Consider the following 18,293-nt stretch of genomic DNA (forward strand, 5'->3'; position numbering starts at 1 on the left):
GTAGCCATTGACTTCCATAGTAGGAAAAAAAAATACTACGAAAGTCGATAGCTACCATTAACTGGTTACCAACATTCTTCAAAATATCTTCTTTTGTGTTCAACAGAGGAAAGAAACTCATACAGATTTGGAACAACATGAGGGTTAGTAAATGATGAGAAAATGTTTATTTTTGGGTGAACTATCCCTTTAAGTGTGAACTTTAGCCATTTCACTTTTGTAATAAGATTTTTAAGACAGCTTTGGCCTACCTTTTCTATCAGCAGTAAATCATGTTGCATTGCATACATGAATTTGTGTTCTTGTGAATATGATTCAACATACTCATTAATATGATTATAGGCTGACCCCTTGTGGTCGTGGTCGGTACTAAAATGTATTAATGCATGCCAATAAATATAAGAAAACTCATAACATAAAGTATTTTTTTCAATTGTGATAAAGGTAACCATAAGACAATAATATTGCATATATGCGTTGTATTTTTATGTGTACAAAATGCATGCTATATACAGGGTTAGTTATAGAAATAAAAAACTACATATATTATCTTATATATACACATACATACATATTTTTATACATTTTGTACAGTGCTAGTATTCACCTGACAGTTAGCGAATACATCCATACAGCTGGGTTTAAAGCAGTGGTTCTCAACCAGGAGGCCGGGGCCCACTAGGGCTCTCAGCAAGCTTCCCAATAGGTCTTAAAATGGTATAAATGTAATTATATTCACATAAAAACTTGACATTTACAACATTAAACTGTCATTTTTATTTTTATTTTATTACAACAGAACATATCAGCTTAGACAGGAGGGTCTCCAAAATGTTGTCTTGGACAAAAGTCGCAATTGTTGAGAACCACTGTTTTAAAGAATTGATTCAGAGGGTGAAAATGGTCGTAATAAAATAAAGGCTAGGTTGACAGGTAGCATGGAAGACTCTAGGTCTTTGAACTACATTTCGTTTTCAGAAGCTGATGGACTTTTTGGCTCAAGCTGGGTCTCCATGGCTTCACTATACTCTTCATGTTAACCATGGGACGGCCTTTTCTCACATCCTCGTGTCCGACTACAAGATATTCCATCCCTAAAGCAAGAGGAAAAACAGTTCGATCAGTTTACAAAAGTATCACATTAGGCCAATATCACCAAACAAGTATAAAAAAAAAAAGGCAGTGTTAAAAATGAACTAATTTAGTATTATTTATAAACTCTTAAAGTATGTATTCATATTTTAACTCTTTTATTCTTATATTTTCAGTTTTCATTTTAATTTGAATAATTTTGTTATGTGCTTTTATTAGTTTATTATGTTTTACATTTTTATCCATCCCATCCCACAGCCTTTTAAACCCATTCACTGATCATTAATGTTTGTATATTATTATTGGTTATATTTTGTCATTGTTATGTATTTGCTTTATTTTCCCCCTCATTTCATGTATCTCTTTAACATAATATACAGAACGTTAATTAGGTAAAGTACTATACTTAAAGTATATATTTTGTAAATACTGTAAATACTCCACAATCATGCCGAAAATCAAGTTTTGATTTTATGACTGCATTTCTGTAGGCTTAGGCTATGCCAGTATGTGACAATAAATGAGCCTTGGCCCAATTCCAATTTTATTTTTATACCACTACGCCTACCCCTTCCCCCTTGAAACAGAGTGGTATGGGTCAAAAATATTCCCCTAAGAAATGGGACACCACCACTACACCATTACATGTCGTCGCTAGCTCCTACGTCAAAGGAAATGCCCTGATGTTTATCATAAAAACATGACCGTAAATATGAACACAAGATTCTGGCAATCAAATGTAGGCATAAAACATTCATTTAATTTATCTTTTAATCATCTGAAATTAATTTCATCTGAAATTAACTTTTTTCTCAAACAATATTATTATTATTAGTTTTAGTATTATTATTACATTGAGACATAGCTTCTATTGTACAACTGTAATATATTTGTCACAATTTCTGAACTTTTATTTTGACGGGTTGCCGTGAAGACCTTTGAGTTTATGATATATGTCATATATCATATTATCATATATTATATGACCTTAGTTTTTTATCAAATGAATGGGTTCAACCTGCTAGGGCGTTCAGTATTATGGGCCCTAAGCTCTGGAATACGCTTCTCCAGAAACTCTGAGCGATCTCTTCAAGGCAGAACTGAAAACTCATTTATTCACGTTGTTTTGAAAGTAATGGGTTCCCCTTTCTGCTATATCAACACTTCTTCAGTTCTTCATCTGCCATGCTATGTTTATTGTTCGGCTGCTTGTTGTTCTTTGCTTGTTCTTCTGTATTATCTGTATTATTTGTCTATTTTGTAAAGTGTCCTTGGGTCCTTGAAAGGCACTATATTAATAAAACATTGTTATTATTAATAATAATAATAATATAAAAATCTGAAATAAAGAAGACATGATCAGTGAATGGATTTAAAAGGCTGTGAGATGGGATGGATAATGTTTTCTTGTAGGCCTATATTAGTTCAAGTATTAGTTCTTACATATTCTTTTAACTTTTTTTAATAAATTCAATTAAATTCACATTTATTTGTATAGCGTGTTTCGCAATACACATCGTTTCAAAGCAGCTTTACAGAAAATGCATGTGTGTACATTACAATTTAGAGTAAACTGTTATCAGAGGTGACATTGTTCAAGTTATGCATTTCAGAAATGTACATATATATACACACACACACACATATATATATATATATATATATATATATATATATATATACACATTTCTGAAATGAAATTAAGTATTAATTAAGGGCAAAAACAATGAGCTCATTGAGGTAAAGAATACATGTTAACAAATGTTTAAGATATATATAACTTTTTTTAAACAAACTTAATAAAATAATACAAAAATATGAAATAAAAAAAGACATGATTGGTGAATGGATTTAAAATGTATAGGTTAATATAATCAATTTTAAATTTGTCATGCTTAATTCAAAATAAAATATTAATTTATTAATAATATCCATTTGTGATAATCACAGGTTGCTATGGTCATGCAAGTTAGTTTACACATTAAACTCATGGCCACAAGAAAAATGTCGTTCCCTAAACATAGGATCTCGAGGCCACGACATATCATCACGTTCCCATGACTTAATATGTCATGGCCACAACAAAACTAAGTGAACCGAATATGTTCCCTTTCCCAGATTGTGTGTGATATGGCATTATATTAAATAACTTTGCTTCCACGGAATCTGCGCTCACAGAACTGTAAATTCACACATAATACCTCCAGTTAAACACGTTTCTCCGAGGTCCATTTAACGCAATCTGATCAGATTTAAATCCATTCCACGGACTTATCCCCACAATCAACACAGAAAATGTGCGGGGAAATGTGCAGACGGGCTTGCGTATCATGACAAACCATGAATCTGTGTGCATGTTTGCTAACCTGGGAAAAGTACAGGGCAGGTGCAGCCTCGTGAGGTCCAAGACTCGGGATAAAGAGTTCGATTTCCCCGAGAGAGCCTGAGGCGTGAGTTATCCCACAACACCTTGAGAACCTTCACATCCACTTCTGCATGAGAGCCCTTGTCATGAGCACCGAGCACTCTCACCTTCACTGCTACAAACACACAAGCAAACACACATTAACTACGTGAAGTGAACAACACTGAGCGCACAGCTGGACTGTTTTATACGCTGCTTACCATAAGCATATTTTACGTTGCAGAATACTTTGCTGTTTCCAAGGGCTTGCTGTTTGCATACACATTTGTCTGTCAAGAAAAGAAATACCCAGCAATTAAAGTATTGGCTGTCAGTTTCTTTCTGTAGCTATGACAACTTAAAAACAGGCACGACTTTACAACAGCACATGCCTTTAACCCAGACGAGACAATAAACTTTTCACGGGAACAAGACAGCGCTGTTATCAGCTCCAAGATTTCCATTTAATACCTGGGTGACTAAGGGCAGAGAAAAGCTCTTCTGTTCGAAAAAGATGATTTTCTGCCGTGCCGTTTTGATCCGATTCAGACCTAGACAAGAATCACACACACACACACACACACACAAAGAAAACACATGCATGGTTATATATCTATGTTACTATCTAGCAATGTCATTTATATCATAATATATAAATTATATAATACAACTACATGTAAACCACAAAATGTCTTTGACCTTATGGGGACATTTTTTTGGTTCCCAGGAGGAAAATTACTTATTTTTTTTCTTTTTTTTACAAAGAAAAAGGTTTTTTGAAAATAGGTTAAGGGGGATAGAATATACAGTTTGTACAGAATAAATATCATTATGTCTATAGAAAGTCCCCATAAAACACGGAAACCCAACATCCACTCAAGTCACATTTGAAAAACGAATTTCAACAAAATATCAAACCAAATGGCATTTATTTTAAATGAAGTTAGCACAAGCACACTTTCCAAGCAAGAAGCGTCAAAGATGGCATATGTTGAATGATAAAACAAAACGTACGTTACTATTCAAAATGAAGAAAAATATTTGGACACTTTCTGATTGTCCTCTGATAGGATACATTCATATGCCATCACACATTCACCTACAATCACCTTGGGACCAATTGGTGAAAATATCACTTAGTTTGAAATTGAAATTGAAATTGAATTGAAATATGAAATTCATACATTTTTAAATGTGACTTACAATAAGTGTCTATATGTTATTTTAGTATTATTTATATAACATTGTGGTATTTATTATTATTATATTTTTAAGTTCATTTTAGTTTTAAGTTTTAGAAATTGTTACGTCCTTCGGTAATATTTATTATTATTTTTAAATATTTCTATATAGCTTTAATTTATTTTGATTTCAGTTTTAGTTTTAGTCATTTTGGTACCTCGACTAAAACTTCAGCCTGTAAATTTCATTTAAGTTTTTCATCTAATATTATATTGTATTTTATTTCAGTAACCAAAATCATTTGTTTAACAGTTATAGCTTTAGTTAACAATAACGACACCGATATTAGGCCATCCTAACTAAAAATCACACACTAATATCAGCATTATGTAAATGTAAATTATATAGTGTATTGTTATTGTATTTTTGTTCAAATAAATGCATTATCAATGTCTTATATAATCAAAAAGTCAGCAAAAAGGTTCATATTCACCTAATCATACAGTCTCCTGTGTACGGGTCACAATCCCCAGCACACTGGCAGGGCTTGCAACCATATTCATCGAAACCCCAGTATCCCAGCATGCACTGGTCACAGTGTGGCCCGGCCACCCCTGGCTTACAGATGCAGTCTCCATTATCAGGGTTACAACTTGTGGAACCAACATGGTTACACATGCAAGCTGCAATTCAGAAAGAAAGAAAGTTACACAAAATGCACACATCAGACTGCAAATTACATGCATATTATTAGTGGCGTTTCCTGAGGCTCAGCACAAATATAATTGTGCTTTTCTCTAAGCAATGCATTTTTCAATGACTCACATCATAAGAACGAATATATAGAGCTATCCCGACGCTTTGCATGCGCAGTCAATTATTATGAGCCTGATGTCATCTGATGATTAATCTGTCTGCCTCCACATTCACAATATGCGCGTTTACACTCCTGCACACACACATGGCCGAGATCCCATCAATGTTCTTGTTATTCTACATGTCCCAACTCGCCGTAAGAGCCATTAGCATTCCGAGCAGGAACAACATTCAATACCAAACATCCCCTAAATGTGTGCATGCGTGTGTGTGCTACAATATTGGACATGTTCGCTGATCTCTTGAATTCTGACATCTAGGCCAAGCTGCACACGTATACTCAAACACTCGCTCGCATTTTCATGCACACGTTGAAGAAAGACGGAGATCAGGAACGGAACTGAACAGTGGGGAAATCACAGATACTCCACATGCCATTTTAAGCAGCTTTTCAAAATCTGAGATTAATGCCTTTCATCTTTGTTTAAGACACAAACACACACACACAAAAATACTAATTATAAGGAACATTGGATCCAATTTTTATAGAAGTATTCCACACTTGGGTAGCCGTTTTGTTTAAGTTGAAATATTGTGTATAAGTATATAATATAATCCACGGATCACTGAGCATTAAATGATTTTAATGCATGACGTGGAGACAAAGAACCACCTGACGCGAAATGGAGTGTATTCAAATAGATTAAAGCACAACTAGCTGTGGATTATCCCTCTTATACCATGGTCATTTGCCAGCACTGACAAGTTAAAGCTGTTATGGATGTTTGCAGCATAATATTTGACTGGAAGGGTACAAATTATTTTCATCGCTACAACAACCATAATTAAATTACCCTAGCATACTGCTCCCAATAAGTGACAAAATAACACCAACATTGTCCTATTTACATGTTGTGATTTGTATAGTCACAGTGTGTACAAATAACAAAGTCACATAAGACACAGCCATCTTCTAACCGTATACATACTGGGAACTATATTCTCAGAAAGTGAAGCACTGCTACTTGGGCGGAGTGATTTGCTCGCAGCACCTGAGAAGCCCCGTGGTGAGGAGCAGAGAGTTCACTCAGAGTTGGAGTAAATCAGAAGTAGCAGTGCTTCGCTTTCTGAGAATATAGTTCCCAGTATGTATACGGTTAGAAGATGGCTGTGTCTCATGTGACCTTGTTATTTGTACACGCTGTGACTATACAAATCACAACATGTAAATAGAAAAATGTTGGTGTTATTTTGTCACTTATTGGGAGCAGTATGCTAGCTGGAGCCGTTTACCTCCAGTCTTTGTGCTAAGCTAGGCTAGCGGTGGGTGCGTCAGACAGAGTTACGGCACGCACGGAGATGAGAAGGGTATGTACGGACTTATCTAACTCTGAGGGATACAGTGAATAAGCTAAAGTCCCAAAAAGTCGGCGTGTTCCTTTAATACAGAACAGTGATTAAACTGACTGGAACTACCTGTGCAATAAATGGTTTTATAACACACCTTCCAGCCAGTCATAATCAAGAATTCAGATAAGTGAACATGGATTTGAACGTGCGTTTACAGAATGAAGCATGATTGTGTCTTACATCTGCAGGAACCCGGGGCAGTGAAGGGTCTCTCGGGGTCTCTGTAGAAGCCGCTCTGACAGTGCTGGCAGTGGCGGCCGCTGGTGTTGTGAAGGCAGTCACACACACCGCCACTCCGCAGACCCGAGCGTAGCCATGCACTTTCGTCAAAGTGACAACTCTCAGCGTGGCCGTTACATTTACACTCTACACAATGACACAAGAATACACACATATTAGGTTATTATGAATCAACTCACAGACAAATAGACCAGGGTTGCCAGTTTTCCTGAGGAATTGGGCTACTTTTGAACTGCAGTTGACTTTTTATTTTGTGGTAGAAATATTGGACTAGTTTGATGTTTAAATGTTTTTGACCAACCAACAGCCGTTGGAAAATTCTGAATGCTTATCATATCTACTGGACACTAAAATCCATATTTTGAAAATGTAGATACTTATAAATTGTCACTGTATATATGCAATATATAATGTTACTGAATATAATACTTTTATTCAGCAAGGATGCATTTAATCGATCAAATGTGACAGTAAATATATTTATAATGTTACAAAAGATTTATATTTCAAATAAATTGTCTTTTGAATTTTCTATTCATCACAGTCATCATCATGTGACTGAAGACTGAAGTAATGATGCTGAAAATTCAGCTTTGCCATCACAGAAATAAATTACATTTAAAATATATTACAATGGAAAACAGTTATTTTAATTTGTAATAATAGTTCGCAATATTACTGTTTTTATGATTTTTTTTTTGTTGTTGATCAAATAAATGCAGATTTGGTAAGCATAGACTTCTTTCAAAAACAAAAGAAAAATCTTACTGACCCCAAACATAACAATAGTGTAAAGAACAAATTATATATTGAGATTGAGAGTAACCAAATCACAAAAAAAGCAAAGTTACAGCAACATCCTGACAACCAGTAACAACACTCTAGCACAGATGTTGTGAGACATCACACATTTCTTCAGTGTTGCTCTTTCCAAGTTACCGCTTAGTTTTACATATGAACTGAACTTACTAGCACACTGATGAGCTTCTCCAGTTAAACCATTAGCTGGTTGCCATGGTCGGTCGTTGTAAAGACGATCACAGCGTTCACAGTGATCCCCAGCCGTGTGATGCCGACACACACATTTACCGTGAACCTGTGGCAGAGGCCAGAAAAACACAAATCACTATACAATGACATATTGTTACACATTCACCTTAGAGGACCTCAGGCCAAAGACTTGTTAAAAATCTTACAAGCACAGATCTACTAAGCCGATCGCCAACATGCTCCAGCGTCAACTGTGTTCATTCAGGTGCCAAATATTTGATCATACCACATACTTTGCCAAACGATAAACCAAATGGGATAGGCCAACACCTTACGCTTTGTGTTCTTACCTGAACCTACACTTAACTTGTTTGCTACACTAAATTCACTGGAGTTTTTCCAATTGACTTACATTGCCAAAACTAATTATTAGATTCACTAGGTAGGTACACTACCCAAACGTTTACTTTAAGTAAAAGTAATACATGTAAGGTATTACAATTAATTTACATTAATGTCACAAAAAGTTTGCATTGTTACAAAAGTTTTCGATTACAAATAAATGTTTAACGTTCCATTCATCAAAGACTCCTAAAAAATGTATCATGGTTTCCACAAAAAATTAAGCAGCACAACTGTTTTCAAAGTTGATCATAATAATAAATGTTTCTTGAGCAGCAAATCAGCGTATTAGAATGATTTCTGAAGGATCATGTGACACTGAAGACTGGAGTAATGATGCTGAAAATTCAGCTTTGCTCACAGGAATAAATTACATTTTAAAATATATTCATAGAAAAACAGTTATTTTAAAATGTAATAATATTTCACAATATGTAAACAGTAACATTGTGAAATATTATTACAATTTAATAGTATTTTTGATCAAATAAATGCAGCCTTGATGAGCATAAGAGATTTATTGACCCCAAACTTTTGAACAGTAGTATAATTGATAACATTTTGACCCGATTGCCATTACTCTTACTACTGCTCACACTTTTAGGTTTAGGGATTTGGAATATGTAAATAATAAGTCTAAATATTTAAACTTTTTAAAGGATTTGTGCAAAAGACATGAATGTTATATCAAACCATATGTCTTGTTGTGGGGAGTTGTGCTTTTACTTTTCTAAGCCAGCAGAATTTTGCCTGGGAGATGATTAAATAAATAAAAAAAATACCCATAATCCATTTTCACGTGCTGCAGCCCCTCATTCTCTCCTACATCTCTTTTAAATTAATTATGTGCTCAACATCTCTCCTTTAATAGTCCTGTATAAAAACATCCTCCTCGTCCTGTTTACCTAATGCTTCTCAATATCCCAGACTCAGCCATCCATCCAGATGTCCTCTCCTCCGCGAGTTCCCAATGAAAGCACGGATAAATATTATCAGTCACTCTCATGTAGAATGAAAATAAAATGAGAAAAGAATTTTGAAAATACCTCAGGAGAAAAAAAGAAGGACAAATTAGCGCTTCAGAGGGAAAGGGAGGGGGGGGGGGGGGGGGGGGGTCTGGCAGCGCTCCATCCAGTTGGCATCTGAAACACTTTCACATGTTTATCATCATAATATGGGAGGAAACGCACTCAGACGCACACACTCTCCCTGCTAACCAAAACATTCCTGCAGGGGCACACAGGGGTTGCGTGTGAGCACGTGTTCCTATTATGAGTGTGGATGGACGAAGCATGTCATTGCGACCATGTTTGTCTGCATGTCTGGGTGGGAGGTGTGTATGTCTGTGTGTGCATGCTTGTCGATTGGCACGGGGTGTGTGTTTTGTCTGGGATGCTAGATCAAACGGTCTGACCTTTGATAAGAGAGCAATGAGTTGATGTGTGTGTGTTTGAGTGAGTGAGACTAATTGCTGTTATTGTCTGATCACAGCATGCAAACAACAACAACTCAATTAGGAAAAAGGGCGAGCAACGCAGCCCCTCGTTTTCGTCTCGCGATTATCGGTATTCCTCCGTTTTTATCCATCAGTTGCTATCAAGAGTTTTATCTCTCCACAGAGATAGAGCCAAATGAATAACAAAAACACGGCTTATATAATCTGAAACAAAGACAGTGAGAGTGAGAGGGGGAAAGGGAATGAATCAGTGACAGACGGGGAACTGTTTATGTAACCATACGGGAAACATGTTCTTGGGAATGTGGATAACCATTGTTATGCCCACAAAATGAAAGCCAATTTGGTCCAAAACTGTGTTGGTAGTAACTTAAACTCATAAAATCATTTTCGTTAATTAAAATAAAGCTGAAATAACACTAGTTGAAAAACTTACCTTTTTCAATTACAAATTACAAATATTTCCTTAGCAACTAAAATCTTAAGTACTAGTTGAAGTTGAAGTACTTAAATACAGAGCCCCGCACAAGACATGCAGAAAAAAAAATATGTACCGTATATTGTGGCCACGAATTAGCAATTTGTTCCCACGACTTTTTACGTTTTATTCGTTCTCTTGTTTTAAGTTGTCATTGGTAATGACATGACATTGGTATGCTCATCTCTGCTGGCGGCTTTGAAGAGATCTTTGAGTAAAACAGCTCTATATTTAATGAAGCACATACAAATGCGACCTGTTTTACAGATTAATAAAGTTTGTGGCGCATAACCCACCATTAGTTTGTGAGGCCACAACCGGATACTCTTTCATCCAGCCACCACAGGGAGCTGTCTTCCAAATATTGACATCACTCTATTCCTTCTAAAGGGACTTCCTGTTTGTAGGTTTATAAGCCATTGGCGAAATTGCATACTTCCCTACTATATAGTAGGCGAAAAACTATATGTGACAAAATATGAATGTCGAATTCATATACTCATAAAACAGTAGGCAAAAAGTACCCTGATGACCTACTCCCGCGAGATTCTGAAGTGTGCATACTATCCCATGAGGCCACAGGAGAGGATTTATGAATGGCAGTGAAGAAGCGTAACTGGTCACTTGATAACGACAGCATGGCGAATGTAGTATGTATAGATTACATTCATACTATCTAGAACGTACGTTTTTAGTGGTCGTGAAGTAATTACTACTCAAGAGAGTGTGCAATTTCCGACGCAGCCCTTGTACTCCACTAAGCCAAAGACTATAGGTATACAAAGATGTTGCACTCCTATTACTTTTGAATGGGAAAAACTGCAAAGCGCAATATGGCGGAATATGTCCCGCCTTCAAAATAAACCATGGACGTCATCAGCATAACAATGAAAGTCCATACTTGTGTATGATATCAAGTGTTTGCATGTAGATGATAAAAAGTAACGGACCAAGGACTGAGCCCTGTGGAACACCCTGTGTCAGTGGAGTTGTGGTGGACTTATACCCTTGACAGTACTTTCAATCAGTAAGATAAGAAATGAACCAGGAAAAAGCAGATCCACCAATTCCGATATTACAAAGACATGAAATGAGAATATCATGACAGATAGTATCAAACGTTGAACTTAGATCAGGGAGAATTAGGCTGTGTGTAAACAAAGAATCCATAGAAAGAAGGATTACATTAACCACACGTGTGAATAAGAGCCGTTTCAGTACTGTGAGATGGGTGAAATCCAGATGGAAAAGGTTCAAAAAGACCAATTACGGTCAAGTATAATCATATTTGAGAGGCCACTACTTTCTCTAATATTTTTGCCAGAAATGGTAAATTAGAGATTGGCCTGTAACTGTTCATATTTAAATGATCCAGGCCAGATATCTTAAGGATGGGTGTGACCGCTGTAAGACAGGAAGAACTGGAAGAAGGGGCTACTCTCTGAGAAAACAAAGGAAATTAACATTTGAACTCTCTTGCTATATTACCTTCACCATTCGAGACACGATCACACTTGAGTTGATCACCTCCCAATTTACACATCATTCCCTTCACCCATCCCTACCTGAATTCACCCAAAAATCTATATGGTTTAATATGAACAATTATCATACAGTATTATACATGTTTGGTATCATTTGAAATGTCTCAGTGCGACTGGTACAAAGGTTTCATTCCCACAGAAGTAAACCAAAAAGGTAATAAGTTGTGGAGAGTTTAGATATATCTTGTTAACTGCTGTGGGTGTGCCCCCATGTAAATCAACCTCTGTCCCCAGTAAGTCTGGGACGGTGATTAATGCAAATTCCCACTGTGAACTCATGTTTACATTTGAAAAGAGGTTTCTGCCTTGGTCTGAGTATTTAGGGAGATGCTGAAGAAGGCTCAGGGCAATTTGTAACTCAAATTAGCCCGTGATGCGGAGTGTATGCAGGCACTCCACATCATGTATTTTATAATGTCAGGTTCGCATCTTCTCTCTTTATTCCAGAGCATTTGATGTTTTGTATTTATTATCTTTGAACTGATTATGAAATTGGCATGATACATTTACCTGACATAATAAATTGTTACATTTGATTTTAATCCGACTGACTCTGAAATTGTTTTCCCAAGTAGATTAAACGGATTCGTATGTTCCCGCAAGTTTTGCGTCAGATTAGTGATGACTAATATTTGGCATCAATTCAGGTGTACTTGGTTTGCAAAGACATGAAGTGAATTTCCGTTTAGAACAGCAAATGCTGCTTGACCAATCTAAATTTGGGTGTCTTACCTCTTACCACTAAACCACTAAACACTAAACACAATTTAGTGTTACTTTAGATAAGTGTATGTGGGAAACCACAGCATGGCCAATCCAAAGCTATTATAAGAGAAGTAATGTTGGTCAGCTTATATCTGTAATAGTGGCCATACCTCTACTGAAGTAAACGTTAAGTTACATTCAAGTGTATGCAATTCCATTGGGGCTATACCAAAGTATCTTTGATTGTGTAAACGTGAATGTGACCGATCTCAGGTATATAGCAATTACCTCTGTTTACCTGTTTTTCAACCACTGCCTGCCTTGCTGATCACATTTGCACCTACTGTTTTGGATTTGTTCATTAAACTCTTCTGCAAAATGGGTTCTAACGTGACTTCGAGTCTGGGTTTATTACATAGTTCAAAGTGGCCATGATTTATTCAAATGAGGGAACAAATTAATAAGTCGTCATTAATAAGTCACCTTAATTCTAGGCCATGATTTAACTAAAATGAGAGAACAAATTCTGGTGTGAGATGCCAGTACTAAAATGAGAGAACACTGTGTAAGCTAGTATGTACAGGCCTAAAAAAAAAAAAAAAAACTATTACAACTGTACACTTACCATGTGTCTGCTAGGAGGGTGTGAGATCTGTTGGTCACCAGCAGGCACACACTGGTCTGCATGCCCGTGGCACAAACAGCCTCCCTTTAAGATGAGGTCATAGATGGCATAGTGGGCAGGAGGCATGTTGGCATCAGGAAGTTTACGCTGACAGGGGCAGGACTGCGGTTGAAGTAGACGCATCCGTATGTTAGTGATGCTGAGGTGGGATCGGGCATCAATGCTGTATGGATCCAGTTTGTCCCAGGGTGACAGAGCACGGTAAATTACCTGCTCACACAAACACACACACACACACACACACACACACACGTTTGTTTTACTATATTAGTGAGGACATTGTATAGAATTTCACTGATTTTACATCAGGTTAATGATATTTTCTATCGCCTAACCCAAGCCCGACCCATCACAGAAACATGCAAAACACTAGATTTATATAAAAACATGATTTGGCAGATTTATAAGCCTTTTTAACTAGAGAGGAGGACCAGTAAAATGTCTGCCCTAGTCATTGTCATAATATTTTACTATATAATGAGGACATTTGGCCCTGTACACACACTTAGTATTCAGCTGTTTTCATTAACAATGAAGCACTTGTTATTAGTACTGGGATTTGAACACTATAAAAAGCAAAATTGCTAAACTTTTGTTTGCGTAAAACAGGGTTTCCCAAACAGGTTTTTTTTGAGTTGATGAAAAGCCAATAATTAATTATATGGAATGTAAAATAAAAATAAATAAAAATGGGGCTGCACAATAATTGCAATAATTTCAGTGTGATTTCTGCATTGCATAATGAAATGCAAATTGCATTTCATTATTACAATGATACAAATTTCAAATCTAATTTAGAACATTAACATATTTTGTTTGTATTTTTAAAAATTAGAGTTAAAACATACTAACACTAATTATTATAATCGACATCAGAGAACTGTGAACGTGAATGTTTCTAAATCTCTAAAATCTCAGGGGGTACTTTAAGTAAATATTTCATGTATAAGGGGTTTATGTGACAAAAACATTTGGGAACCCCTGACGTAACCTAATGCAGTCAGGTTGATTAAATCATATTAAATAATAATAATAATAAACCTGTGTACACGTGAATTTTTACAATGAAGGTGAGCTGCAGAAGCTAATACCATGATACTTTGATAACATGTGTATGTAACATAGTATTTATACACTGCCCGGCCAAAAAAAGAAGCAGTAGTCGCTGTTTGGATTTAAACAGGCAAATGCTTAAGAGTCTATGATTGGATCATTATATTGCAGTGAATATTATGTTTCTAGCATGTTATATGTTTGGCAACAGTTCTTCTAACTCTAACTGATGGAGTGTGTAGATTTTCATTTCTTAAACTACCACGTAGGAAGACCCATCATGGCCATATTCCAGGATGACAATTGTCAAGATTCATCAGGCTCAAATTGTGAAAGAATGGTTGGGAAGGAACATGAAGAGTAATTTTCACACATGAATCGGCACCTCTGAGTCCAGACCTTAAATTCACTGAAAGTGTTTGGGATGTGCTGGAGGAGACTTTACAGAGTGCTGGACTCTTGCATTGTCAATACAAGATCTTGACCAAAAATGTATGCACCTCGTAATGGAAACAACATCACAACATTTATATCCATCAAAAGGTGCATCAATTGATGTGTCTTCCTACATGGTTGTTTAAGAAATGAAAAGCTACACACTCCATCAATTAGAGTTAGAAGAACTGTTGCCAAACATGGTGAACGTGATTTCACCAAGTATCACATGTTCCTGGATCAACATATTTGTTGATCCTGGAACAACTTTCCAATCAACCAATCAGATTTGAGGGACAAGTTTACAGTTTATGTCAAGTTTAGGCTTAGACCCAGGGTGAGGTGCTTCAACATCAGTGTTATTCACCTATCATTTCCTCTGATTTTAGGGAAAAGTTATGGGTAGGGTTAGGTTTAGGGGTAGGGGTAGGGGTAGGAATAGGGTAAGGACAAAATTTTGGGACAGGAATGTTATTCCAGGATCAACAAAATATTATGATCCAGGATGTCTTACTTGGCAAAATCACGGTGACCTGCCAAACATATAACATGCTAGAAACATAATCACTGCAATAATGATCCAGTCATAGACTCTTTCGCATTTGCCTATTTAAATCCAAACAGTGACTTTTTTTGACTGGACAGACAATGAATGATGCCTACTGATCATCACCACCATTATTTTCCTGAAAATGCATCACGCAGACGCATCTGCTTTGAAATGTGAGATTCTGTGTGCACTCTCTCACCTCTCCATTGCTGCAAGGCGATGCCGTGGAGTATTTCTGAGTGCAGCGGTGGCCATCCTCCAGGTTGAACACTTCACTGCAGTTGTGCGCATACAGCATAAGAGCGCTCCACGTGTGCCCGAAGTCCTGCGAGCGCTCGATTGCCATGGCAGCAGGGCGTGGCGACCGGAATATGATAATGAGATGGGTGAAGTAAAATTCCACCTCCAAATCCAGCTGAAGAGTTTCAACGGCAGTCTCATGAGAGGACTGCCACCAGGTCGCCGGGTGTTTGAAGGGTGAGTCTGTCATGGAGGCCGGTGGGTGCGCACGATGCGTTACTGAAGCATCACACACCTCGCACTGCAACACACAACTACCCATTTTGTAGTTACAGTAGCGTTCTGGAGAGGTTGAGCCACACTGAGAAACTGTCTGTACAGGACGCCCGACTGCCAGGTTCCCCATGCGAGGATTACACACCCGATTCTCACATCCTGGTACATTTAAACAAGCACAAATATAAAATACAGTACAACATTACACAAACAAATTGCCAGAATGTAACAAAATGTTATGACTAGAATGCCCCAAAAAAAGCAAGTGGGGGGGGGGGGGGAGACAAACAAAGTAACTGCAATTTTTTTTTTCGTTTTTAGAAAAGTTATATAGCATAATAAGCATAATATATAAGCATATAATATATATATATATATATATATATATATATATATATATATATAGCAGATCACTTTGATAGATGTCAAATAATGCAATGACATTCATTAAAGGGAAAGTTCACCCCCAAAAAAATTAAATATTTGTCATTTACTCACGCTCAAGTTGTTCCAAACCTGTATGAGTTTCTTTCTTCTGTTGAACACAAAAGAAGATATTTTAAGAATGTTGGTAACCAGACAGCTGATGGACCCCATTGACTTCCATAGTAGGAAAAAAATATGGAAATGGGTGCCGTCAGCTGTCTGGTTACCAACATTCTTAAAATATCTTTTAGAATTTTTGGGTGAACTATCCCTTTAAGTCATGTGTCGACATAATCGATTACGTCGATTACTGTTTATTTCATCCCTAATCAGAGCAGATGTCAATGTCTAGTAGGTTTTTTTTTCATACTAGCATATATGGGTTTCAACAAGGTTTCAGGACTGATAAAGCCAGATTACAAGTCAGATTTGTATCGGTATTGAACAGAAAGTCACGTTTGCGCACTTGTGGAAGTAACCATAACAAAATCACACTACTCACTCAGTCTGAGGCGGAATGTCGACAAGACTTTATTATAGATTTACATATCACAATCAATGTTTGTGTTGTTTTTAGATATACGGTGTTTAGATCACTGTTTTAATGGAACAAAATGACAATTTCCGCGAAGATTCCACGAGATTAACATGGACAGACTGCGCCCGAAAATGACTTTATAGGTTTTTAGTTTTTATTGAACAAGAGTCAACAACAAAAGGTTACAAGTACACTATATAAATAAAAAAATTAAAAAAAGGTAAAAGGGGACAAAAAAAAAAAAGAAGAAGATGCTGCCTTAAATTTAAGTAGAATCAACTTGGATATTTAAGTCATTTAAACTTACATTACATTAAAATGAGTTTAAAAATGAGTTGAATTTTGTATAATTTATTTTTAAAAGTTGCTTAGCTTATTCTGGTGAGTTAAAGCAATGTAAAAACATGTTGTCATAACTTAATCATATAATATTTTACAGTGTATGTATACACATATAGATACACACATAGAAAGGAAGGACATAAGCTACAGTATGGTTACATTGTTATAACCTTTATAGGTTATATTGGCTATTTAATCATTTAGCAGACGAAAATAGTCATTGTATAATTTCCAAACTTAATAATTCCTAAACATATAAACAATTCTTTAAATTCAAATGTATCACACTGGCAAATTAAACGCACTTTTAGCTTGCTTTAACTGCGGAATCAATCTGAATGCAAATTGGCTGGATTCAGCGAGATCTTGTTGGGTGTGTATGCGCATGCAAAGTTTGGTTTGTTTTGCATATTCAAATCATCCCCATCTCTCCATATCAATCAGTTCGTCACTCAGACACCACGCATGTTTAGCAAGCCAACTTGTTTTGATCGCACGTGCGGGTGAATAGTTTACATGCATAAAACACTGACCTGAACACGCAGGGTGAGGAACGCTCATCACGAGCGCTGCGAATAGCATACATCTCCCTGGCAGCTCCATATTAATCATTAATCCACAAATTATCAAACCCCGCGAGGGTTTTAATCCACAATACCCACGGCAACCTGATTCCGCTCCAGAGCCTTTCAGATTGCATGTAGGAGCACGACTTCACTGGCGTGGGTTGGCCAGGTGCGCAAACGCTGAGCTGAGGTGAGCTGCTGCCCCCATGACAAACAGAAACTATTCACCTGAAGAAGGACAGAAGTCTCGCGCGACAGCGCCATTGGAGTGTAACCTCAAATAAGCGTCTATCTGAGTCACATCTGTCGCCGGTGACAGCTGTCCGCTCGCGCTGCTCGTTGCGCGCGTGTTTTGCTCTGAAACACCTGAGCTGGAATCTGGAGCCCCTGCTGTGAGTGACAGGACCTTTGAAGAACAGAGGCCACGCCCCTTCTCCCAGCATTTTTCTCGATATAATGGAGC

General features: G+C 36.8%; 1 protein-coding gene across 1 annotated transcript; it reads right to left on the reverse strand.

The window, feature by feature from the left end:
* Positions 1–462: 462 nt before the first annotated feature.
* On the reverse strand, positions 463–17,867 carry ntn4 (netrin 4; the record flags this gene model as incomplete). The annotated part of the gene is made up of 10 exons (XM_082155693.1): positions 463–1,094; positions 3,459–3,632; positions 3,718–3,786; positions 3,968–4,047; positions 5,172–5,361; positions 7,085–7,270; positions 8,114–8,240; positions 13,345–13,614; positions 15,642–16,117; positions 17,798–17,867. The coding sequence occupies 10 exons, from the start codon at positions 17,865–17,867 to the stop codon at positions 949–951; spliced, it is 1,788 nt and encodes a 595-aa protein (XP_082011819.1). The 3' UTR covers positions 463–948.
* Between the last annotated feature and the right edge of the window lie 426 nt (positions 17,868–18,293).

Source organism: Leuciscus leuciscus, assembly GCF_965113295.1.
Source record: "Leuciscus leuciscus genome assembly, chromosome: 2".
NCBI classification, from domain to species: domain Eukaryota; kingdom Metazoa; phylum Chordata; class Actinopteri; order Cypriniformes; family Leuciscidae; genus Leuciscus; species Leuciscus leuciscus.